We start from the raw sequence: 25850 nt of genomic DNA, 5'->3' as shown, positions 1-25850 counted from the left end.
TTTTCCCCCAAATCGTTTCTTTTAATAATGTATAGCCCATCTGGCTTCATCCAGTAAAAAAACAGCCGTTCCTGATTTATATAAATTAAACGTGGAGAGTCATCATCATCATAACACATCAAGGTACGGGTATCAAACAGGAAGACCATATATGAATCACAGTGGAGACAGGCCTCTGAGAACAGACCAGGTGCAGGATGTAGTGACTTAGCAGTTAAAGACCAGTTCAAGGCGGGTCCTGAGACTGCAGGCTCCGGGATGGTATGACAGACAGATGCAAAGGGCAGTAGATGTGGTGGCACCAGGCTGGCTCCACAGAAGGTTTGAGTGCCACCTCCAGATGCCCAGAGGTTGCTGGGTCCTCTGGCCCTGTATCAGCAGCTGGTGGTCATTCGTCCATTGTCCTCTGAACACAGCGCTGTGTGACTTCTTAGCCCAATGGCTCCCACACATAGCACATGACAAGACAGACCTCCTGCCGTTAGGCACAGCACCCAGATCGAGTCTGTTTGGGTGCTTTGCAGATGGTTATATCCACAATCGGAGACGACTCCTCAGCCTTCTGCCGAGTGATCATAGGTACCACCAGGTCGAACAAGGTTTCAAAGAGGAGGTCCACGTTGTGTCCGGTCTTGGCGCTGGTCTCGAAGCACATTTGCTCGGCAGCCGGCATTTCCCTCTCATCTAACATCTTGTACTTCAGGATCTTCTTGTAAAGGGCCATTGCATCCTGCGGATGCACCTGCTTGGGTACCTTGGAGGAGACACAGCTGCCTGTCTTCCCAGAGGTCTGATCCTTCTCCCCGCCCTCCGGGCCCCGCTCCGTGGTCAGGTCCACTTTGTTCCCCACAATGGCAAACAGGCAGTCATTGTTGGCTGTTTCGGTCAGGCCCAGGAATCTGTCCTCCAGCTCAAACAGGCTCTGTGGGTGGTTCACATCGTAGGTAAGGATAATGGCGGCCGCTCCCCGGCAGTACATGGAGCCCAGACCGTGGAACTGCTCCCGCCCTGGCAGGAAGAAACGAGAGAAAGATGACTATTCATCTCAGGATTATGCCACCACCAAACTGTGCTCAGGGTCTCTGCCCTGCCCCCACACGGTTTAGGAGGCCAGGGCAGGAGACTGAGACACCAAAGCCCACATAAAGCTGGTCCAGGTGACTGAGCAGGACCGCACATCCAGTTAAAGCCGGCTGCTCCACCCCAGAAGCAGTTCTCACACTACCACTGTCACCCCCTAACCATACACCATTGTCAGTATTCAGGACAAGGGACACACAGGTGTCTCCTGATCAGAGAGTGGCCGCGTTTTCTCACTATAAAGCAAGATGCTTTGAGGACCTGAGTTCAAATCCCTACGCCCATGTAAAGAGATATCTATGATCATGAGTGGTGGCATATATCATTAATCCTCAGGAGCACTTGGGGACCAGAATAGGGCAGATCTCTGAGATTTCCAGGCTAGCAGGGGTTACATACTGAGACCCTGTCTCAAAAAAAAAAAAAAAAAAAAGGCAAACTTATAAACCTAGTTCTGTGGCAGGGAGATAGTTGCCAGGGCTTGCTAGCCACTGTCCTAGCTCCAAATTCAGTAAAAGACCCCCATCTCAAGGGACTAAAATGAACAATAATAGAGTAGAACACTGGATGGATGTCTTATTCTGGCCTCTGTGCAAGCCTGGACCTACACGTGCTCACCTCTCTCTCTCTCTCTCTCTCTCTCTCTCTCTCTCACACACACACACACACACACACACACACACACACACACACACACACACACAAACTCCCAGGACTTGAGAGATGCCTCAGTGGCCAAAAGCACTGGCTGCTCTTCCAGAGGACCTGGGTTCAATTCCCACCACCTATAGTGTAGCTCACAGACTGTCTCTATCTCCAGTTCCAGGGGATCTGATACCCTCTTTTGTCCCCAGCAGGTACCAGGCACACTAAATGGTACACGGACATACATGCAGGCAAAACACCGATACACATAAAATTTTAAAAATTTGCAACAATGCTGACCACATTAGTCTTGATTTGGGGTGCGTGTATAATACTAGGAATGGACCCAGGACCTTGTAGATGTGAAGTGAGCACCCACCACTGAGCTATATAGCCCCACAGTGAGTCTCTAACAGCCACAGTCTGTGTCACACTCTGCAATGCCCCAGTCAGATCAGACGGAGGAAATGTGATGGTTTGTAATCAATGGGTGAGGATCCCAGCCCTCCATGGCTCAGAAGTGTTCTTACATCTGCAACATTTGTGCTGACATGGGGACACACTCGGGAAGCAGCGATGTGAGACAGGGAGAGCCACAGCACATGGTGCTGCGGTGCTTGTGGTAAGCCCTTATCATCACAACCGGATATTTTCCATCCCACCAACAGTGCAAAAAACGCAATGTAACCACTTCAAAGTCACAGTTGCAATTCCACCTAAGGTTGGATCTCCTTACAGTGGGGTTTGTGCTATCAACTTGACAGGATCTAGAATCACCGGAAGATGGGCCTCTGACTGTGGTTTAACTCAGGTGGGATAACCATCCACTGTGGGCGGCTTCTTCCCTGGCTGGGACCTGCACTGTATAATGGAGAGAGAGAGAGAGGTGAAGGGCAGGTGCCTTCATCACTCTCTGGTACTGTGGATGTCATGTGACCAACTACTTCCTGCTGCCCTGACTGCCCACCATGACGAACTGAACCCTTGAACAGTGAGTTGAAATAAACTCCTTCTCCTTTACGTTGCTTTTGTCAGGGTGTCTAGCCCAGCAACAGGGAAAAGGACTTAGACAGTTACCATGGTGATAGTAAAATATATACCAATAAAAATGCATACCAACTGTATGGGGCTTGTTGCTTGTTTGTTTGTTTTTTCTAGACAGGATCTCACCATGTTTCTATCACTGGGCTGGCCTGGAACTTGCTATGTAGACCAGGCTGCCTTTGAACTCACAGAGATTCAGCTGCCTCTGCCTCCCAACACTACTTTGCCAAGGTCAATGATAATCTTTAAACACCTCCAGACAACTGTAGTTCAGAGCTGCTGCCTGCCTTCGTCTGTAGCTAATGCCCTTTAATCTATTATCTGAGGAAAGGTTGGGCTCATCCCGCTGAGGTGTTTGTGATGGTTTGTATATGCTCGGCCCAGGGAGTGGCACTATTAGTGGGTGTGGCCCTGTTGGAGTGGATGTGACCCGGGTGGAGTGGGTGTGGCTTGTTGGGAGTAGGCCTGTCACTGTGGGCGTGGGCTTAAGACCCTCACCCTAGCTGCCTAGAAGTGAGTCTTCCACTAGCAGCCTTCCGATGAAAAGGTACAACTCTCAACTCCTCCTGCACCATGCCTGCCTGGATGCTGCCATGTTCCTGCCTTGATGATATGGACTGAACCTCTAAACCTGTAAGCCAGCCCCAATTAAATGTTATCCTTATAAGAGTTGCCTTGGTCCTGGTGTCTGCTCCCAGAAGTGAAACCCTAAGACACTGTTGAAGGGTTTTGCAACCTTGTTTGAGTCCATGGAATAAAAAATGACAATGTCCCTGGCCGATAATCCACTAGTTCCAGCCAGGTGGCAACAAACCCCACCCCATCTTCAACCATTCTGAAATGGCTGCATGTTGACGAGGTACTTATGCCCAGACAAACAGTGCTATCCTCCAAATGAGAGGCTACTGTCCCACTACAGAGTCCACAACACTGACAAGACAGACCTTTGCTTACAAAAGAGAAACACTCCCCAACACACACAAACATACCCAAACATGCATGCACACGCATGCATGCACATGAACATATATGTAACACATATGCAAACACATGCACACACACTCACACCAGGCATCTCTCAGCACAACTTCCAAACAATTTCCAACAGCTAGGATGTTATCCATTTAACCATAGACTCCACAGGAGCACAGCCACAAGGACACAGAGAGGACATTCCACCAGCCGTGAAGGAATTTTTTTCAAGTCTCTGTAACATAGTTCACTAAGGACAAAGAAAGAATTGTATTAACACTCACGCCCCAAATAGCTTCTGTCCTAGATAAGTCTGCCTGACTGGAGGTTTGAAGTGGCAGCACACGCCTGTAGTCCAGCCCTTGGAGAACTGGAATGGACAGTTTGCCAGTTGTAGGCTAACCTGGGCTACACAGCAAGACCCTGTCCCGAAAAAAGTAAGAATTGCCTTTGGAAAAGTAAACAGTAATTATATAAAATGAATAACGCAAACACTGAAGGAGGTAGGAAACATGAGACAGAGAACCCGGGAGGTAGAGAGAGGGGGCTGATGAACCAGCCTGTCATGGTATGACATCATATAATGACATCATATAATGACATCATATAATGACATCAGCAAATCAGATGAACTTCCTCGATAGTCTTCACACTCAGATCTCTAGGTCTCCCCGTGACTAACAGGACCCTCAGGTGGTACGAATGTGGGCAGTGCCCATTGCAAGATGGTCTCGGAAGAAGGCACCATGCAGGAGACCCCAGTCATTGAGACAAAGCAAAGAAACGGGATGGCAAGGTGTCTTTCTACCTTACCAGCGTTTCCAAACTCTCTGCCTTCGAAGGTAACGTTTCTCGTCTGCATCCTGGAATTTGTACTTGAGCGGGTCCTGAGGCCTCCCTCTGATAAGGCAAGGGCATTTCATCCTCCCTACCTGCCTCCTCCCCGTTGGATCCCTGGGTCCTTGAGAACTAAGCTAATACCACAGGCAGTGTGTCAAGAACTCCTCCCTGAACACGGGCATTGGTGACCAACATCTGACTACTTCCTGGGGATTCCAAATTTACACAGAAAGTCCCTCTGTGCCCGGCAGGCCTCTCAGCACTGAGTCTAAGTTTCCCCGCTGCTGAAATGTGGTAGCACCTGTCAAGGGGTGGTTGAGAATTCACCCTGGTAAACAGGTTAGCACTGGACCTAGCATGTGATCAATAAATCATGAGAGTTTGACTCCTCTCCCTCACCCCTCGAGGAGCACCACACTCACAGTCAGGCTCTACTTCCTCAGACGCACATCGGCAAACAGTCTCTGCGTCTAGCTGGTCACCTGGCCAGCCGACCCATGCCCTGTGTCTCCCTAGTTCTTGAGAATGGCTTTCTCCCCAATCCTGGTGCTTCTCCCACTCAGTGTTTGAAAAGGGTTAAAAAGGCCCAGAGGCAGACCTGGGGAAATGCCCTACAGTAACCCAGGTCAGCTCCCAGGGCCCTGAAAACAACCCAGTTACTCTCTACCCCATTCCCCAGTCCTCACAGCCAAACAGTCTTTGAGTCCAAACATCTGTGATTTTTACTTCTGTGTTCCATATCCCTGAATGTGATGGTTTATCCTGCAGAAATCTCATACAGCCCTGCCCGTTTACTCTCAAAGAGTAGGGCGCAGGAGAGTGGCGCTTTCAAAATTACTGAGGATCCACACGGATGGACACAATGTGCAGCCAGCACTGAGGCACCCGCCTGGGTTCCATTACCCAGAACCAGAGAAAACAAACACATTTTCTTAAGTAGCTGCTGAAACATGAGGCTCAGATCACGTCTATAAGCTCCGGGCAAGCCCAGAGAAAAAGGGAATTTTGTCAAGCGAGCTCTACCACATGCAGTCCCACAGCCTATTAGCTGGGAGCTGCCAGAATCCCTGTGACAGTGTGTAAACAAAAAGGATAGCCCTAAAGGGCCAGAGAAGCAGAGGTGGGGACAAGGACACAGGTCAGAGCCAAGAGTCCAGCTCGGAGACCTGTGTGGCTCGGCCTGTGACGCGCCTTTGTGTATACTTTCTGTTCTTCATGAAATCTTGATTACCCCCGTGTTTTCCAGTTCAACACACAAGTGTTACTAGAAAGGTTATTTGAGTTCCACTCCATGAAGTCCAACGAATTTTAAGCATTTACAGCCAGCCATTAACCTCCTTCAGTACACGAGATCAAGAACGTTATCGTCTACATCTGTTTTTAAACTATCTGATGCTGGGATGCTCCATGGAAGTCACGGCTCTCCAGGAATGTTTGCAAAACCAAATCGTGAAATCTTCATGCAACAAGGAAAAAAGGGGGGGCCACATGTCTCCCTGGGTCAGTGGTTCTCAACCTGTGGGTCTCAACACCTTTGAGACTGAATAGCTCCGTCCCAGGAGACAACTAAGACCATCAGAAAGGACAGATGTTTACGTTAGGATTCACAACAGTAGCAAAATTACAGCTATGAAGTAGCAACGGAAACAATTTTACTGTCGGGAGGGTCACCGCAACACAAAGAACTGTATCAAAGGGCCACAGCACTAGGAAGGTTGGGAACCACTGCTCTAGGTTCATGAGGTGGGCTGCCTGAGGGCCCACTGTCCCCACCTCAGGCAGTATATACGGAGTATGGGGTAGCAAGGCACAGGCCCACCAATGGACTTTATCTGAGACTCCTCCATGCCCCAGGGCTTCTCTAAGGGAACAGTATCGAAGATGTGATAACGTACACCCTGAATCTCAGCACCCAGGAGGATCCTCAGGCATGTCAGCACTTAGGTACATCTCCATGAGCTCAAGGCCAACCTGGTCTACACAGGCAGCTCAGAGGGCAGCCAGGACTACGTAGTAAAGAGATCCTGTCTCTCCAGACAACAAACAAATAGTACCACTGATGACCTCCCTTGACATGGCACAAACCACCTCAGACAGGTCACAGGCAGGGTTGGGTCCAATGATATCCGGTTGTTCCTCTGACACTGCTTCAGATGAACCGGGACCTAACACCTAACCGGGGATGCTCAGGAATCCCCTAGGAAGTTCCCAACACCCGGGCAGACATCTAGGCGTCCTCCTTGGAGCTCAACCTGAGCTAGTCCCTGAGGGAAGGGCCTAATACTACTAGAGTAACGTTTTGGCTACACAAGACTTGTGCCTCAGCATAAAAGGTGCCAACCGCAGAGGTGCCCCATGAAGGGTAAGTGGTCTCAGCAGCCTGCCCTTCTGGTGCATCATCTCTAGACCACCCATCCAGGTCCACTCCCAACACACACAGAGGCACCGCCTCAGAGAGCTGCAGTTTCTAGTTATGAGTGACTAGACCCTCATACACCCCATGTGATGCCCCGTGTGATGTTCGAATGAGAGTGGCCCTCACAGGTTCATATATTTGTGTACCTAGTCGCCAGGGAGTGGAGCTGTTTGAAAGGATTAGAAGGATTAAAAGAATTAGAAGATGTGACCTACTTGGAAGAAGCGTGTACTCCTGGGAGGTGAGCTCTGATGCTTCAAAAGCCCCCACCAGGTCCAGTGTGTCTTTCTCTCTCCGTGGGTCAGGATATAGTATGTCCACACTCTGTACTTACTGCCTGAGGTGGGGGGCCCTGGACCCTCAGGCAGCCCATCTGACATGACAGCTCCAACACTATGCTTGCCTGCACACCACCATGCCCTCACCACCATAATGATAACAAACTAAACCCCCGAAGCTGTAAGCAAGCCCTCCGCTAAATGCCTCCTTTCATAAGAGTTGCCTTGACCCTTGTGTCCCGTCGCAGTCATACAATGGTGACCCATCCCCCACTGACCACTTCCCCATTGGCAGTGTCTTCCTGACCTCCTGACCCAGCTGTTGGTTTCTGCTGAGAAAGCCAATGGTGGAAATCCCCTGCAGCACACACAGACTCCCCTCAGCCTACAAAGTCTGAGGAACCACAGAGCTTGGTATCTGTCCAACACTGGTTCCACCTCCAGAGCTCAACATGAGGCCCCCAAAAGGAAAGGTAGGAGCAGCAGCCAGCCTTGAGTGTGAGACCACACTTCACAACTGAAAGGGTTTACGGTGATGGAAACTATAACAAGGAATCTAAAGTCTGAGCTGTTTGCTGGGTTTTTAAGTGACTTCCTCCTCTTTTCTTGTCCTTTAAGCCTTTGTCCCGAGAAAGGGAATTTTCTACATCATAAATCCAAAGACACATCCCACCCTCATCCCCAGAACTCACGTATAGAACCTGGTCAGGAAATAAAGTTAGGGTCTAGAAAGTTTTCTGAATTGTTCCAAGGGGACTTAAATCCTATTCCAAGTGTCCACAGAAAACACGCACAGAAAGAGAAGACCCTGTGACCCTGAAGACATAGACTGGAGTGACCCAGCCACTGGTCCATACTAGGAATTGTGGGTTACAATTCCTCTGGAAGTCAACTGGTCCTTTCACAGGGGTCATCTGAGACCACTGGAAAACACAGATATTTACATTGTGATTCATAACAGTAGCAAAATGACTATCAAGGACTAGCCACAGAGATGACTTCAGGGTTGTGGGTCACCGCAACATGAGGAACTATGGTAAAGGGTCACGGCGCTAAGAAGGTTGGTCACTGGTTGAGACCTTGTTCATACCACCAGCCTCTGCAGCTGAGAGGAAAGGGCCTGCAGCTTGATTCCACTCATCTGTGGTTCTCTGTCACGGTTGTTTCCAGAGCACAGCACTTTCGAAGCCACCTTTCTCTGCCCCAGCTGTCATCTGGGAGGTGGCTCTCAGCCTGGTGTCAAGTCACTGAAATGTCAGGCAGACACAGGCAGGTTCTCAGTCCCCCGTCTGAACATACAAATCTGAATCCTGAGAAGGCTGGATACAAGTCCATAGGTCACATAGGTGGCCCTGTCTTCGTGCCGCCTGCCCGACACTCACCAGAAAACCATCAAAACTAGCCTTCAGGCCATCTGCACTGGAACTGGATCACCAGAACCATGGCTCTCTACCCAGAGGGCCTTTCCAGGTGAGCGGCCCCCATGCCAAGGCCAATGGCTGCAACACTCGCCTGGCATCCAAAGCCCCTCCTGCTGCCCCTTTCCAGCCTGGCCTCAAACCTCCCCCAACTCCCACCCCTACTCCCACCCCCATCCCATTGCCCCTTTGTAGCCTTACCCTCCTCTTCTCCAGCAGGACCTGCTCCAGCCATCTGCCCATGAAACCTTGCGCATCCCAAAATGCCCTCAACCATCTCTTGGTCCCCTCCAGCTCCAGGCTCCTCAAAACATTTAAACCCAAGTGATTAACACTTGCTCATTCCTCCCTGGACACTACGGTTGATCGTGGGAAACAACGCGCTATGAATGGTTCTTAAATGGTTCCTGTTATTCATAATCACTGGGTGACCTGCTGGTCACCATCCAACAACAATAGCACCAAAGCTATCCCCAACCCCATACACTTCAGTTTAAGAGCGTAGATCGATGGCTCAGCCAGTGACGTGATTACCGTACAAACACAAGGACTGAGTCTGATCCCAGAACTCAGGTATGATGCCAGGGTGTGCTGGGAAGACAGGAGGATTTTGGAGTCTGACCGCAGCCTCCCCAGCTCAGCAAGTTCCGGGTCAGTGAGAATGCCTGTCTCAAAAACAAGGTGAACCACGTCCTGAGGTCCAGCCCCTGAGGCTGACCTCTGGCCTCTAGATACATATGCAATGCACATACATGCACGTGCAAACATACAAACACACACAAAACACATGCATACACACACACACACATGCTAGGAAAACTAAAGGCCGTGTTTATCTTGATTTATACTTTATTTGACCAGCATAACTTATATCTCCACTTCTATATATAGTCCACAGAAAGCTACTGAGACCATGTGTGCTTTGTCTGGGCCACTGTTTCTAGACTGGAGTGTATCTTACTCCATGTGACAACTCCACTGTTCAGTTCACAGGTGACTGTGGTGTGCTTAAGCAGCACAGATGGACTTAAATTCTCTAAGGCAGAGGTCACACGCACCTGTCCACCGTCTGAGTAGTGCCCAGTTCCCAGGACCAAGGGGTGCTCCCTCATCACAGGGAGGACGCTGAGAAGGAGAAAACAGCACCAGCATCTTCAGTCCTCCCAACCCTCATACTCAGGTGCCAATCAAGCCTGTATCTCTGCCCACTTCTTGATCACAGGCCGAGCCACAGATGCCAGCAATCCTAGTCCCCTGGAATCTTCTAACTGTCCTGTCTGTCCCAGCACCTCACAGCCCTTCCTTCCATTCATCATGGGTAACTAGTGAGACTCCATGGATAACCAGGAAGCCCCGCCCCATGCTCTGGGCACAGGTATTCTGGTGGGTACCAGAGCAGGTCAGGCGATGTCTGATCATTTGACCACACTGTTCTCAGCCCCAGATCAGAAGTGCCACCCAGGACACTGTGGCTTCTCGGAAGCCTGACACCGAGTCCTGACTTTCGCTTCCTTCTTGAAAGATGAGCAGAAGGCCAGGACAGTACCACTCATGTCCAAAAATAGATAAATTTACACTGTGGTCAGTAATGTGGGTTCAGCGAGGCCCCTAGAAGATAATCCAAGTCCTCATCCCTACCCTGTGTCTGTGACCTTCTGTGGGGACTGCGATTAGCTAAGATCTTGTCACAGCAGGCTGTGAGCCATGGCCATGCAAGAAGAGGAGGGTCAGACACACAGAGGAATGGCAAGGTCTGGGATAGGACTGTGGAGATCCCCCAGAGGAAAGGGACATTTGGTTTTTGCTCTGTGGTGAAGACAGCCACAGGCACCTGGACTTCAGACATCCAACTCCAGAACTTCGAGAGAATAAGTTTCTATTGTGGTAAGCCACAGACTGTATGAAACTCTCCAAAGCAGCCCTGGGCTACTCAGGCCTAGACTGGAGGCCGCCACCCTTCACCCTCATCAGGAAATCAGAAACCATGAACCAGTCGACAATCACACTTCCTTTTCCTCGGTGTCGCCACCATGTACATGGGTCAGATGGGCAAGGGGGTGTTCCTTGCTCCCAGCCCAGCCATCTCTTTTCCCACCCTCCAAATCAAGCCAAGCCAATCAGACTTCAATGAACAAGAGAAGTTGGTAAGAATGGATCACATGACACTGGTCTTGCGTCACAAAACCCAAATGCTACCCCCTGAACCAGGTCAGCAAAGCTACTCACTTCCTGAGCATGGGACTTACCCAAGTACAGAGATCCCAGAGACACCAGCATGTGACTTTGTTTCTCAACCTTAAGCCCGATCCAAGGCCACTAGAAGGAACCACCTTTGCCCTCCCTTCTGACTTCTTGAGAAATAAAGAGTGGACTCTGCTTCTTTATCACTCTTGACAAACACAAGGAAGATGAGGTCTAACAGCTGTGCAAGAGACTAAGGACCTATAGGTCAAAGCAAGACTCCCTAGCTGCATGGTGGGGACAGAAGCTGCCCTGAGGCCTGTGAGGGGTCAGGTGACCTGCACTGACTGGAAAACCTCAGCGTGGCCACCACAGAACCTAGGGCATTAAAGCGTGCGAACCAGTGCCGGGCTATGGTCACAGGAGCCACAGCCATAATAGCAGTAGGGCAGGCTACAGTCAGAGTTCAGGTCCCTGATCCTCATACCATGCACACTGCCAACCTCGGGTCCTAGTCGAGAACAGAGATGTCAGGAAGGAGAAGGCTGGTGGCCTTGGGAATGGCTCTGTCAGTGAAGCCCTTGCCCACAAGCAGGAAGACCTGAGTTCGGATGACCCAGAACCCAGATGACAAAGCCAGGTATGGCAATGTGCTTCTGTGACCCTGGCACCTAAAAGGAAGACTGGCTGACCCCTGGGGTGCACTGGCCAGTCCATGGTGAGCCCTGGGTTCAGCGAGAGACCCTGCCTCAAAATCTAAAGAAGAACCCCATGTCCACCTCACACAATCGTACAGCACGCTCTCTCACACACATACATGCATAAAAAAATGATAAAAGAATGTTGGTATGTCACAGTGGGCATACCCACAAAGCCACGCTTAAAGCGTGGACTCTTCCTCCCACAGGTGACATGGACAGAGGTGGAGGAGCAAGAGACAGGGCATAATGTCGCATGCACTGGAGATGAAATGAGAATCTGACACTTAGGACTGGATTTACCACTCTGTGGGAACGGCTAAGCTGAACCTGTCTGAAACGCCCAACCGTGGTCACCCAAAGCCAGCATATGAAGAGGTGAAACCACAGAAAACATGATCTCAGAAGACAGGGCACGCTCCGGGAGGCCGGCTGTGTTTCACAGTGAAACACACAGTATCGTATTGTCACCCAGCTCATCACTGTCGCCTGAACCATGTGTGTTCAAGCAAGAATTTGCTGAGGGTAACCCAGTAACACCAAATAATGCAAAGAAAAGAGAGGTTCTTTCCGCCCAGGAAAAACACACTTGCATAACAGACTGCCCTGGGGGGACAAAAGCCCTCACAGAGCCTCCCTCCGGCTTTCCTTCATAGGCACTGTGTGGCCTGCCGGCCACTGATTCTCAGAGGAGATTACCAAATAAAAATCCAACCTCGGGGTTGGGGATTTGGCTCAGTGGTAGAGCGCTTGCCTAGGAAGCGCAAGGTCCTGGGTTCGGTCCCCAGCCCCGGAAAAAAGAAAGGAAAAAAAAAAAAAATCCAACCTCTTGCAAGTCTGCTTATTAAAGCAGGAAGCTAAAGTCAGCGCCAAACAAGTTTTAACTTGCTTCAAAGTCAAGACTGGACCACAGGAATGAACCACATTAGGAAGAATCTAGAAGGGGTTTTCTTCAAGTGCATTATTCAGAAGAGCCTCCAATGGGGCACGATCCCTCTGCAGACATCCCAGAACGCTAAGGTCTTTGCTGACTGGAAGAACCTCCTTCTGCAGCTTACAAAGCCCTCTGTGAAACATACAAGCGTTTTTCCCATCAGTACCATCCCTGGGGCTAACCTATTCAGCCCTTTCCTGAGAAAGAACTTGCATTCACTCACCTGTCATTTAAGCAGCAGGAGGGCTGATTCTCAGAGGAGATTAACAAATACTTAGTGGATGTACTTTGCAGGAGGACCCCGGCAAAGTACATCCACTAAGTAGTTGAGTATTTGAGTATTTTATAAGAACTGATTGTCATGTTAAAATATAGCATTAGGGGCTGGAGAGATGGCTCAGAGGTTAAGAGCACTGAATGCTCTTCCATAGGACTTGAGTTCAATTCCCAGCAACCACATGGTGGCTCACAGCCATCTATAGTGGGACTGATGCCCTCTTCTGGTGTGTCTGAAGATAGCTACAGTGTATGCATGTACATTAAATAATAAATAAATCTTTAAAAAAATTATTTCTGAGTGAAGTTAGAAAATATTTTATATATATATATATAAAAAAAACATTAGGATGTATACAGAAGTAAAATTTTAAAATAAATACCTAAAACTCTCAGACTCACTGTGATAGAGGGTAGATCACGCTTGCCAGGGGCCGGGGAAAATCAACAGGAGGCCAACAAGAAGATGTACATTTCCAGAAGACTGAAACTTTCCAGAGGGCAGGGAGTGTGAAGGGTGGAGCTTGGTAGACAGTGCCTCCCGTCTTGTGCCAGCTCGAGAGCCTAGATTCATCCTCCAGCGTCAGGGGGAGAATCTGGAGCTGGTGATGTTTGCAGAACAGCACAAATGTATATGCGTACATCCCACAGATTACACTGGTAACTTTGGGTATGTTATTATACCAGAATTTCCAAACTCTATAACATATATACAACCAACAGCTACCAACCCTGGGAAAATTAGATGGTGTGGTGGTTTGAAAAATGCTTGGCCCATGGGAAGTGGCACTATTAGGAGGTGTGGCCTTGTTGGAATAGCTATGGCACAGTTGAAGGAAGTGGGTCACTGTGTAGGCAGAATGAGCTTTCCTAGTGCCCAAGCTTCAGACGAGAGCCTCCTGGTTAAGATGTAGAATTCAGCTCCTTCTCCAGCATCACGTCTCTCTGGATGCTGCCTGCCATGCTTCCAATCTTGACGATAATGGACAAAACCTCTGAGAGTATAAGCCAGCCTCAATTAAACATTGTCCTCTATAAAAGTTGCCTTGGTCATGGTGTCTCTTCAGAGCCGTGAAACCCTAAGACAGATGGTGTGATCCCTCCCCACTCTGCTCTTAGTTGGGACTCCATGGTTGGGATAAATATCAGGTCCAAAGGAAACCGAGGGAGGAAAGAGTTAAATTCACCCGACTGCTTACAGACTGTTCATCCAGAAGGCAGAGCAGGGCAGAGACTAAAGGCAAGGTCTGGGAGACCACAGAGGACCACTGCTTACCACGCTGCTTACCGGCTTTCTCCCCACGGCCTGTTCGGCATGCTTGCTTTTTTATATAGCTCAGGACCACCTGCACCCCCAGGGAGTGCACCCCCAGGCTAGTCTCATCCACACCAATCATTAGCCAAGAAATTGCCCCCACAGACTTGCCCGCAGTCAATCTGAAGGCATCCTCTCAATCAGGATTTCCCTGCCCAGATGTCTCCAGCTTGTGTAAGGTTAACGGATGAGGAGCCAGCACACTCCGGCTAACGACCACTTCAGAAGACCAGCATGCACTGCGGTCTGCTAATGAGCAAGAACTGAGCACTCCCCGAGGATTAGTTTGATGGATGGAGAGTGGGCCTAAGGTTGAATTTTCACTTCTCTGCTTTCATCCCGTCTGTCCCTAACCAAGGACTTTGCTCTGTGTTTATAATATATCATAATATCATATTATTTTATATGTACCTAAAAGTATATATAATACATGTAAGTATACGTGTATGTATGTATGTATGTATGTATGTATGTATGTATGTGTGCATGTGTATGGGAGGGAGAGGGGGAGGGAGAAGGGGAGGGAGGGGGAGAGATCGAGAGCGAGGGGGGGGTGTGTACAGACATAGAAAAGGAAGTTTGTCTGCTTGGGCTGATAATGCTTTCCACGAGAATCATCAGCTAACAACAACAACAAAAATAAAAATAAAAAATGCAATGACACACATAGAAAACCTCCTTTCAAATGATTGATCAGGGTAGCCTAAGGGACTCTGAAGATGATACAGAGTATCATCAGTGTGCCCCTTGGTTACCAGTCAGAGGTTCAGAATCAGTCCCTGCTGCTGAAGACACTCAGGACATGGGATTTTGATGATTGGAACTGGATCTGACCTGAAAGCCTCTTTCCTGTATTCTGGCTTCCAAGGCTCCAGAAACCACTATGCAAGTGGCCACCAGGGGGAGGCAATTAAACAGTGCTTTCCAGCGGCAACACCTGTGGGCCATGACAATTAGCGGCACGGTGAGATAGACTTAAAGGTACAAGAGTTGGTACACATCGGGTCATAACCAACAGCTGTCTGATTGGACTTAGCAGGAGGAAAACCATGCCTGGAAATAGAAGCCACGGCAATTTCCCAGGGCAAGTGAGGCCATGGGCCTTAGAGAAGAATCTATTACTAGCCCTTTGCTAGAACAGCAGAATTTCTTGCTACCTTCTGAAGTTTATCCTTCTATCCACCTATAAGTGTAACTACAACCCCTCCCTTAGAAAAAACATACCTCTCTTTATAGCTAGCAAACACTGTCTCAGACAGAGATCAATGGACCATGGGGATCTGATCCCCAACAGACATACATACATCACAGTCCAGCATCTATGGTTAACAGAGATCACAGAAGAGAGGAGAGAGGTTTTTTTTTTAAGAGCCAGAATATAAGGAAGTCTGCCACCAGACAGCCTGTCCTAGAAACAGTTGTATAACCAAGACCAGAGCAATAGCAACATCGATGGGCATATTAGCCCTGCAGGAGGAAGCTCTCCCAGGGTCACACCACTGAATAAAGTCCTACAGGCTCTGGGAGAAGAACTGGCCTTGCTGGCATGAGCCCTCCTGGTTGTCCATTGCAGAGTGGTCAGCCTTGAAACCGTATACACCCAGACAACAAAACGGGCCCAGCAGCTTATATATATATATATATATATATATATATATATATATATATATGTATATATATACACACATATATGTAACAAATATAATAGAAGACAAAGAGACCATCTACTTGAGAGAGGGGGACATGGGAGGGGTTTGAGGGGGGAGCTGGAGTGAGGAAAGGGAGGGGAGATGATGTAACTCTATTTCAACTAAAAAACCATTTGATTTTTGTTTATTTGTTAAAGAAAGCATCACATGGGACAGAAGTGAGAGATACTTTACAGAAATCTTTACCAGCATTTTACCAGGGATTAATTGATCTTTAAAAAAAAAATCCCTCTGGTTGTCTTCAACAAGAGATCACAGCACATACACACGCACACGCACACACATTCAGGCTTCTCCAGGCCAGGGACGCAGAAGAGTATATAACTTAAGAGCTATTAGTTTGGGCCTTAAAGATTCTGTGAGGGGTTGGGGATTTAGCTCAGTGGTAGAGCGCTTGCCTAGCAAGCGCAAGGCCCTGGGTTCGGTCCCCAGCTCCGAAAAAAAGAAAAAAGAAAAAAAAAAAAGATTCTGGGAGAAATCCAAGACAGGTAAGGTTGGCTGTTACACTGTCTTTTTTTTTTTTAAGTTTATTTATTGTATATAAGTACACTATAGCCGTCTTCACACACACCAGAAGAGGGCTCAGATCTCATTCCAGATGGTTATGAGCCACCAAGTATGTGGTTGCTGGGATTTGAACTCAGCACCTCTGGAAGAGCAGTCAGAGCTCTTACTGAGCATCTCTCCAGCCCACATTGTCCTCCTAAAGATAGGTTAAGTCCACAGGCCAGGCAGAGCTGTGGTGGTGCACACCTTTAATGCAAGCAAGGCAGAGACAGGCGGACCTCTGGGAATGTGTAGACAAGCCTGGTCTACACAGTGAGTTCCAGACCAGCCAAAGCCACACAGGAGACAAATCACAGGCTGACTACACAGCAGGATGTCACTCAAAACCTGTTGTCCACTGGGCTGTGAGGCCAACAAAAGTTCCAGTCTCTGAATAGAAGAGGCACTTTCATAGGTATCACTACGGCTAACCCGAGTTAATCAGATTTGAAATTAATAAAGTTTGGAATGTGTTTTGCAATCTCTGTAGAAAATGTGGCTAGGCGAGCAGCAGGTCACCAGTTCTGAGGGCTGGAAAGAGGCAGACAAGAGCAAAGGGCCCGGAACTGTGGTCAGTGCACACCCAGCACGAATGCAGCCTAGGTCTCTGGATGGCAAAGTGGTCCATGTGCAAGAAGCTCATTGTCCTATTTATTTGTGTGTTGTGTTGAGCGAGGAGTGTGGTTGGTGCACCCTCGCCTGTGTGGCTGTTGGAGAAAAACCACAGATATCTTCCCCTACTGCTTTGAAACAGAGTCTCTCTCTCGCTGAAGCTGAATTTGCTGGTTTCCAGCCAGTCTGAACTCCAGAAGTCCTTTGTCTTTTACACCACTTTGACCCCAGCATGGGGTTACAGGGGACCACACAGTCACGCCAGGTTTCTCATGCGAGAGCTTCCAAAATCGGCCCCTCATACATGTAAAGCAAGGGTCCTTACCTACAGAACCATCTCTGTAGTCCCTGCCTGGTTTTACCTGAGGACCACAAAAAGGTAAAAATACAAGTCCCCGGAATGGTCTGGAGTCCCTTTCCCCACATACTCATCTCAGCTGTGGGTCCTGCGTCTGTGCATTTTTTGCGGGGTGTTTGGGAAGTATACAGTTTCCTATTCCCACACGGGGCAGCCACTTTCTCAATTTCACTAAAGAAAAGCCTCCCCCACTTCCCCATTATGCCCTGGCCTTCGTTAAATATCAACTGGCCACCAATGCGTGAGTTCACTCTGGGCACCCTGCCACACTCGGTGTGCCTGGTTTCAGGCTTGTTTGCTCCTGTTTGTGGTATGTTTTGAAGGGAACTGGTATGAAGTCCCCAGCACTATTCTTGATCTGATCGCTTTGGCTATTCCAGATCATTGGAGTTCTACTGAAATTTGGGCGGAGGGGGGATTTTTGTCCTACTTTTGTGAAAAAAAAAAATAGCATGGGAATTGAATCTGTAGATCACTTTTAGTATTGACATTTCAGCGATAGTCTCACCAGGCACAGACGCGTGAGCCCCGTTGTGCATTTCTACCTTCTTCAGTTTCTGTCAGAAGTACTTTGCTTTCACGTCACAGATCTTTTCCCTCCTTGATTAAATCTGTTTCCAATATTTGGTTTATTTTTGATGCTATTCTAAAAACAACCACTTTCTGCTCCCCTCTCTCCTTGTCCTTTCTGTCTCCTCCCCTCTCAATGTCTCTCTGTCTTGGTCCTCCTGTTCCCCCCAACACACCTCTCTCTCTCTCTCTCTCTCTCTCTCTCTCTCTCTCTCTCTCTTTCTCTCTCTTTCTCTCTCTCTCTCCCCTTTCACAGCCCAGTTCACTGTACTGTCCACCACCTTCTCTTCCTGCCCTGGACTCTGGCTGGACTCTGCCTCACATCTACAATAAAGACCTTCTCCTCAGCTACACCCTGGAGGAGCGGTGTCCTCACTACATTCCGTTTGGTGTCCTGAAACTTTACTATGTGTGTCTGACAGCCCTAACAGGTTTTTGTAGCCATTAGACTTTTCTTTGTACACAAACGCACGGTGTCTGCAGACAAGGACCATTTCACATCTCCCTTTCCATAGTTAACACCTTTTTTTTCTTGCCTTGTAGCTGTGGTGAGCACTCCTAGTATTATCCTGATTCAAGTCTTTCTTAGAGAAAAGCTTTCACCTCTTCCCACTAAGCCATGAAGGCTGAGCTGCCCTCAAGCTCTGCCTTCAGCATTCAGCACGGAGTCCATGTGCAGCTGTGAGTGGCGGGCAGCTCCCTGCCTGTGTCCAGGAAGTGAAACAGCCATTCCAAGAAAGCCGTGAGCCGGTGGCCTCCCGAGCAGTTACAAAGTTCTCCAGCTGCTGTCTTACTGAGACACATCATGCCCTCCACACTGTGACACTCTCGCCTACAGCGTTCGTCTCTGGGACAGGCATGCATGGGTGCTGTGACACAGACAGCAAGCCCTTCGAGCTTCACGGGATCAGCCTTGCCAAGCCAGGTCCTTACACAGCATGTTCTGAACTTTGTGGCACAGGACTAAGACGATGTGCCTCTGTCTCCAGGACTCCATGCACCAGGAGTTGGCTGCAGGGCTGGCCTCAGTGCAGGGCACAGTCTCCAGTCTGGTTGGGCACCAGCACAGCATGAGGAGGTAGCCTGCCCCGTGGTCATGCAGGGCACGGTACTGGAGCCGCTCAAAAAAGGAGCGTGATTGGGAAGAGCATCCGATGAGAGAAGAGTGCTGAGGTATTTGACACATTCCTCCAATTAGTTGTGTGACAAGAAGCCTTAAGGAGGAGCAGTTTTTAACTGCACCCCTCCGTCTCCCATACGTGACATGCACATTCCACAGTCTATATATGCACTAGCACACCTAGCACACGGGGGACATGGACACACACACACACACACACACACACACACACACACACACACGGAGCAAGTCTTCTTAAGTGACAGCAGGGAGTGGTGATTCAGTCCACAAACCCTGAGGCAGTTCTCCGGTCTCAGATTCCACCCCAGTCACTTCCTCAGTGCGTAAACCCCCCGGCAGATAAGAATCAGGCTGCAGTCTGCCAGGGCCCTTTGAATGGGAAGGAGGGAGAGTGATTAGGGCACATTCTAGGGGAAAGGCGCCTGCCCTGAAAGGGGCGTTCTGTTGTGTTGGCCTTGGAAGATTGTGGGGAGGAAGGCAAAGGATCCCAGATGCTGACAGGAGCTAAAATGCCCCCTCCCACACACACATCATCATCATCATCATCATCATCCCAGACGTTCACCCAAGGACATTCACTTCCAATCAGTGAAAGCTACTTGCACAAGAGGCCACGTCTGTGAACGTGGACGATAAGTTAAGCACTTTTAAAGCTAAATAAGGAAAGGGCTAGAAGGACGCAGAGGTTAAAAGCACTGGCTGCTCTTCCCTACGACTTGTATTCAATTCCTGCCACCCACGCGGTGACTCCCAAGGGTCCGTAACTCCAGACTCAATGCCCTCCTCTGAGCTCTGCGGCCACGGCATGTACATGGTGCACAGACTGCAGGCAGGCAAAATATCATGAAGTAATCTGTAACTAAAGAAGAAAGCCGCTCCACAGAACACAGATCGGGAACCTTAGCTAGCCAAGTTCAGTGACAGCGCCACACTTTAGTGACCCAGCAACACCGTGACTCTGCTCCCTGAGTAGTGCATAAAGCACTCAGGGGAGCTGCATTTCACACCTGATCATTTCATCCCACTCAGGGCAGCAGTTTTTCAAGAGAATGGCCCACTTAGAAAGCTTCCAGGCTCAAGAGTTTCAGTAAAGTTCTAATAATCTGAGGCTGGCAAGATGGCGCAGTGGGTGTGCAAGGCTGATGATATGTGTTCGTCCCCAAAGGCCACCGTGGAAGGAGAAAAACAACACCACAGAGTTGTCCTCTGACCTGCATATGACACTGTGGTGTGCATGCCTATCTACACACATGTGCACAAATGCACGTGCACTCGAGTGTGCACACACACACACACACTCGTGACATGCATGCACACATGCAGTTGCACACATACATACATACACACACACATACACACGCACATGCATGTACACACACAGAGAGAGAGAAAAACCATGTGCGTGAGGTTTTTTTAAATTCTAATAGTCTTTGAGCATTCCACAAAATGCGTGTGGTAAATACACCTGGAGTTTTCAAAAGCAAACACATCGAACTTCTAGTTTCCTGTAACCCGCGGCTTCCACTTCTGTGCATATTTACTGGATGAGAGAGAAAGTCTGTGAACAAAGGCTAGTCACAAAGCCCTCTGAGTCTGCCAGTCAGGATGCCCTGCCCAGCAGTTATGGAACTTTTAAGTTACAAAAGCCTCGGGCTCTGAGGAAATCACGTTGTCTTCAAAGGCACAAAAGGTGCCCACACAGCCTGATGTCTGGGAGATTCCAAAGTACCTATGACAGCATCTGCCAGACCTCACCCTGTGACAAAGGGGAAATGCAACAAGAAGCCTGTCCCCGGGTGCCGAAGCTGACAAGTGGGGTACCTCCCATCCCTGTCCACAGCCCACCTAAAAAGTCTTCCAGACTGCTAACCTCAGAACCAGGAGTGCTCCTGGAGAACCGGACCCTCAATCCAGGGTTCCAGGGAGACAGATGCCCTTTCACTCCCACGCAGCTGCATCCCACTGACCCCTTCCCACAAGCAAAAGCCATTTGCTCTATTCCAAAATCCCCAACTCCCAGGAGCACCAGCGGTACCAACACCACCATACAAGGGAGCTGAGACTTGGCTAAGTCCGGATGAGGGACCAGGACCTGGGTCTGAGCTGAGGCTCTGAGATGCTTTCCCAAGCTCATCTGCAATGGTCCTGCACCTGGAATGAGGGGATGGGGAGGTGGGTGACCTGGAGAGGACAGTCAGAAAGAGTTAGGACAACACATGAGGAACGGCCCACAGAGGTCAGCGCTGGCCCATGGGTCACTTTCTCATTCTGCTGTATTGTCTTCCAAACAGATCTGAGATTGGTGAGAAACTCAGTCTCACGCTTTTCAAGTCCCCTCTTCTGGAGCCCGAAGCTCAAAGACCAGAAACTGAGTTGCCTGTCATTACTAAAATTCCTTCATCCCTCTAAGGTCCCAAGGACAAGCCAAGGCAGGATTCCATCAAATTCTCTCTGGGCAACCAATGAGGCTATTGGGCTTCCTTACAGAGCTCTAGTTGAGTGTCACCTACATTTATGGCGTCCTCCTCGTAGTCTCCCCATTTACCCAGACACACATACACACACACACACACACACTATATATATATATATATATATATATATATATATATATATATATATATATATACCTTGCCTATCTAGAGGCCACATACAGTTAAATCGGTTTCATGCAACAGGTGGCAGGGAGCAGCTGGATACTCAAGTACAGGTCTCAAACCCCCCACACCTCCCCATCCCCTCCCCCACACCTCCCCATCCCCTCCCCCACACCTCCCCATCCCCTCCCCCCCCACACCTCCTCGATCCCATCCCCACACCCTCCCCGACCCCTGTATGAGGGCATGTAAACAGTCAACGAGCCCAGCTGGGACTGTCTTTGCAAGAAGCCACAACTGAGTGCCCCCAGCAGCTGTTTAGCCTGTTCGGCCCCTGCTGTGCACAGGTCTGGGCCAGAAGCAGAACTCAGGACGTGAATGATGCTTGGTATCTATTCGCTAATAGCAGGTAACATCCCCATCCCGTTGGCAGCTCTGAGCCTCCATGAGCATACCACAAGGGGCGAGTGCCCCCTCTCTCTATCAGAGCATTTTAGAAAGAGGTGCGAGTAACCACTGTACCCCACTTGCCTGCCGCTGGGCTACTTCTGAGGACTCTGCACAGAGATGCCTAAGGAGCCAGCAAGCTCCTCCCTCTGCCTCCAGCCACACCCAGCACGCTCCAGGTGCAAGGCATTCAGCTTCGGCTTCGTCAGGAGTCAAACACAAACTAACCAAGTGCTAAGGCTCTGACCACTGCAGTCCCAAAGCCCTCACTGGTGTGTCCCGGCAAGCTAGTTTTGGTCTGCTCTGCTAAAGGTCAACTGGGGAAAGGGCAGGGATTTTAAACAGTACAGGGGTTACAGAAAGGTAACCTTTTAGCCTACACATTCCACACAGAATCCTGAACAATATCAACCCCTCTTCTCTGCTCCCTGCAAGTGACTGGCAGACCGGAAGTCACCCGCAAAGCAGACACAAAGTTGGTGACATGGACCACTGTTGACTCTGTACCTTGTTCCCCTGAGCATGTGTACACAGACATCAGGAATGTGGAGAAGGGGGCCTGACCACCCGGCAAGGCTCCAGTCATCTGCCTTCACACTTAGGCTTCCAGGAACACAAAAGCAGCCAAGGAGGCCGGGAAATGAGTTGAGCTGCTCCCACCCCCACGAAGGCAAGCTCTCTCAGGGCGGCAGTGTTACAAAATCCTCTGGTGAACAAGATTCCGGATTCATCATATCCTTGATGGGGAAAGTGGCTCCACCCATCAAATTGAAACTGCTACTTCATGCCCTGGGGGGGAAATAGGAACCCTGTGCTGTGGCCACACATCTATGGCTATTCCAGAAACATTGAGAGGTGTGGAGAAAGCTGACCATTCTGCTTTCTCCCCTCATAAACCAGGAGCAGCAGGCATGCCTGTTAAACCCAGCAAAGACGAGGAGCTCTGTCCGAGGCTGGGAAAGGAGTCCAGGGTCTGACTAGTCGTGACTCTAGGAGATTAGATTTATGGGTATCAGTGGGAGGCAAGTGGACAGCCTGCGGGGGAGGGGGGGACGAAAAAATGGAGGCTTTGCCTGGAACCCGGAGTAAAGACCAGAGTCAGAAGAAAGACAGGGAAAGAGGGAAGCAGTCCATTTCCCACGGTGGCTATTCACTAACTCAGCTTTAACCAGAATGTATTATGTATCCAACACATTGATATGCCCGAGACAAGGAGTCCGGGATTAGGAGCAAAACTTTTTGAGTACATCACTTTTTAAACAACATAAAAAGTCAGAACTTGGGAGTTTCAGATATTGGAAACCTCTCTCCCTGAAACTATACCATACTATTTCCGGGTTTGTTTGTTTCACTTAAAGTATCCTATTTCTTTGTCATGGAAAAGGAAGAAGACAGAAACAAACTAATCTGGAAAGTCCAAAACGAAGCTGTACACGCACTAAAAATAATTCACTACCTATCTTAAAAATGTCAGTACAGGAAGCTATTCCACCCACGTGACTTGCGCACCAGCCAAGACCCAGCACTTGGTAAATAAACCGTGAGTCGTGAGTCGGAGAGACCAGGCGATTCCAACTTCCCAGTCGCCTTACATCCAGCAGAGTGATCCAACGATCTCTGCCTCAGTTTCCTCGTTCATAAAGGGGTCAGTAATAGCAGCGCTGCTCAACTCCCAGGGCTGCTTTGTACACCAAAGGAGGGCGGGCACCCTGAGGGCGGCACTAAAGCACCTAAGACGCGGGACTCCGTACTGATCGGGGATCCCTTCCAGAGTAACCTGGATCTTCACGAAGACGCACAGAGTGCTGCTCAACTGGAGATTTTTCTCCGTCAGCAAAGCAAGGCAAGTGGGGACAGAGGGGCAATGAGTGTCACAGCCCAAGGTGAAGACCCTGCGTCTGCCCATAGACGACTCCTCCACCCCGCGGAGCCCCGAAGACAGCCTGCCCGGGGACGCAGCCCTCACCTGCGGTGTCCCATATAGAGATGTTGAAGGAGCGCCACTGCTTCAGGTAGAAGGCGCCTCCCACGGTGCTGACCGTGTCCGGGAAGCGACGCTCCATGTAGCGCTGCAGCAAGGACGTTTTACCCACGTTCATGTCCCCCAGCAGCACGATCTTCCCATCCGGCTTCCGCATAGCCGCGGAGGAGGTGGCCCCTGCGCTTCTCGGTCACCCGTCCAGGATGCCAGGGAACGCGGACCCCGGCCTCTAGGAATCCAGAACTGTAGTGGCACTGGCCTGAGGTCCGAACTCGCTGAAGTTCCGGAGAGGAAGCGCTCCACCGCTCTGTACTAGAGAGTGAACTCAGCCCTGCGACCACGTGAGGTGCCCAGCCACCACGCCCACCCCACGCCCCCTGGGCCGCCCAGGTCCCGCCCCAGTCTTCTCCCAAGTCTCTTCCACACTCCCCATCACCTCTGCCACGTCCCTATTCCTATCTCTCCTCTCCCAAATTCCCCCTTTCCGCCTGCTAACTCTCAGCCCCACGCCCACTCCTCCCCATTCTTCCACATTCCTCCTCCCTCAAGAACCCTCCTGCGTCCCTGTAATCCCAAACTCCGTTCCTCCTTTATTTTTGTGCCTTTCTCAGAGTTCTGGCCCCTACCTCCCGCCCTCAACTCCTTCCCATCCCTTCTCCCTCAAGCCCTTCTCCAGCCCAGCCAGCCCTTTTCTGGAACCCCTCTCCACTGGCCCAACCCACGCCAGCCCCCCTCTTCCTGCACCCCCAACTCTAGCAGGATCACAGTACCGCTTTCACCCTTAGAAAGCCTGTGTGTTTCCATGCTTGGACGCTCGAGTTCCTCCAACAGCCTGGGTTGGCGCAGAGCGGCCCAGGACCTGGTGTTTGCCTGGTCACAGTCACCCTGGACTCTGTTTCACTTCTCTTCCCCTGCCCAGCGCTCCTCGGTGCACCTTGGTTCCTCGCACACAGATGGAGAGTTTGCCTGGCTAGGAATGTCCCTTAGAAATCGGCTAAGATTTAAGGGAGGACGTGGAGGAGGTGGGACACTGGGAGATACCTGCTAGGTGGGTTCGCTTTTTACTTCTGCAAGAAACCTTTGTGCGGCAATGGAGAACAGTTGCTGTTCAGAACGGGAAAACTTACTTTGCATTTGCAGTGACTGCTAGAAAAAGCTTCCCTTTCTCCTATTACAGAGAACCCTTGAAATGCGTTCAAAATCTTCCTCCAGCGGCTGAAGCACACGGAGGGAGGCGGAGGAGTTACCTGGCGCTGGGTAAAGCCCAGCCGGTCCTGCTTCCTTAAAGGGGAGATGACTCTCCTAGGAGCTTCTCCCTCCACAGGTGCGAGATTCCACTGAGGCTAAGCAAAGCCTCAAGCACCCTGCCTGAGAGCTGAGGACCAATGCTCTTGGGAATGCGGTGGAAGAGTACGTTCTGGGGCGTGGAAGGCTCACCAGACCGTGAAAACAGCTCCCTGTGAGTCTCAGGCTTCTGCTAGCCGCCCCACCTCTCCGCACGCCCTCCCAGGGAAATTTAAGTTACTTCCAATTTATTATGGGCTAGTTGCATGAAAGTTACAGGGTCGGGGGTTTTGGAAGTAACTAGACGACCTGTCCCCAGAGGCTGAGAAAGAGAAATGTATGGGTTCTGTGTAAACATCTAAACTAAGGTCAGAGAGTAGCAAGAGTCTCTACCCCCACCTCCCTGTCCCACCCCTTCAACAGGTGGGCAGCGTGAGGATCTTCTGGTGTCCAGAGCTCTTCTTTCTCAGACTTTCACGATATATTAACTGCGAGAGGCTACTTCCCA

At 49.9% G+C, this 25850-nt stretch overlaps 1 protein-coding gene and 1 long non-coding RNA gene across 2 annotated transcripts; one reads left to right on the top strand and one right to left on the bottom strand.

The window, feature by feature from the left end:
• On the bottom strand, positions 1–24392 carry Rab20 (RAB20, member RAS oncogene family). Its single transcript, XM_032919324.1, has 2 exons — positions 24044–24392; positions 1–1008 (listed from the first exon to the last, which is right to left on the bottom strand). The coding sequence occupies exons 1-2, from the start codon at positions 24213–24215 to the stop codon at positions 482–484; spliced, it is 699 nt and encodes a 232-aa protein (XP_032775215.1). The 5' UTR covers positions 24216–24392; the 3' UTR covers positions 1–481.
• LOC116914882 lies at positions 23853–25606 on the top strand. Its single transcript, XR_004389784.1, has 3 exons — positions 23853–24089; positions 24189–25106; positions 25236–25606. It is a non-coding gene; the product is annotated as an uncharacterized LOC116914882 (long non-coding RNA).
• Positions 25607–25850: the final 244 nt, after the last annotated feature.

This window comes from Rattus rattus, chromosome 13, assembly GCF_011064425.1.
Source record: "Rattus rattus isolate New Zealand chromosome 13, Rrattus_CSIRO_v1, whole genome shotgun sequence".
Lineage (NCBI taxonomy): Eukaryota > Metazoa > Chordata > Mammalia > Rodentia > Muridae > Rattus > Rattus rattus.
This window is presented reverse-complemented; position numbering and strand designations above follow the sequence as displayed.

Bases quoted from the DNA above. Each gene is read 5' to 3' on its own strand.
- Rab20 (XM_032919324.1), bottom strand. From the start codon at position 24,215: ATGCGGAAGCCGGATGGGAAGATCGTGCTGCTGGGGGACATGAACGTG. The intron at 1,009-24,043 runs GTGAGGGCTGCG...TCTTCCTGCCAG, and splicing joins CTCTATATGGGACACCGCAG to GGCGGGAGCAGTTCCACGGT.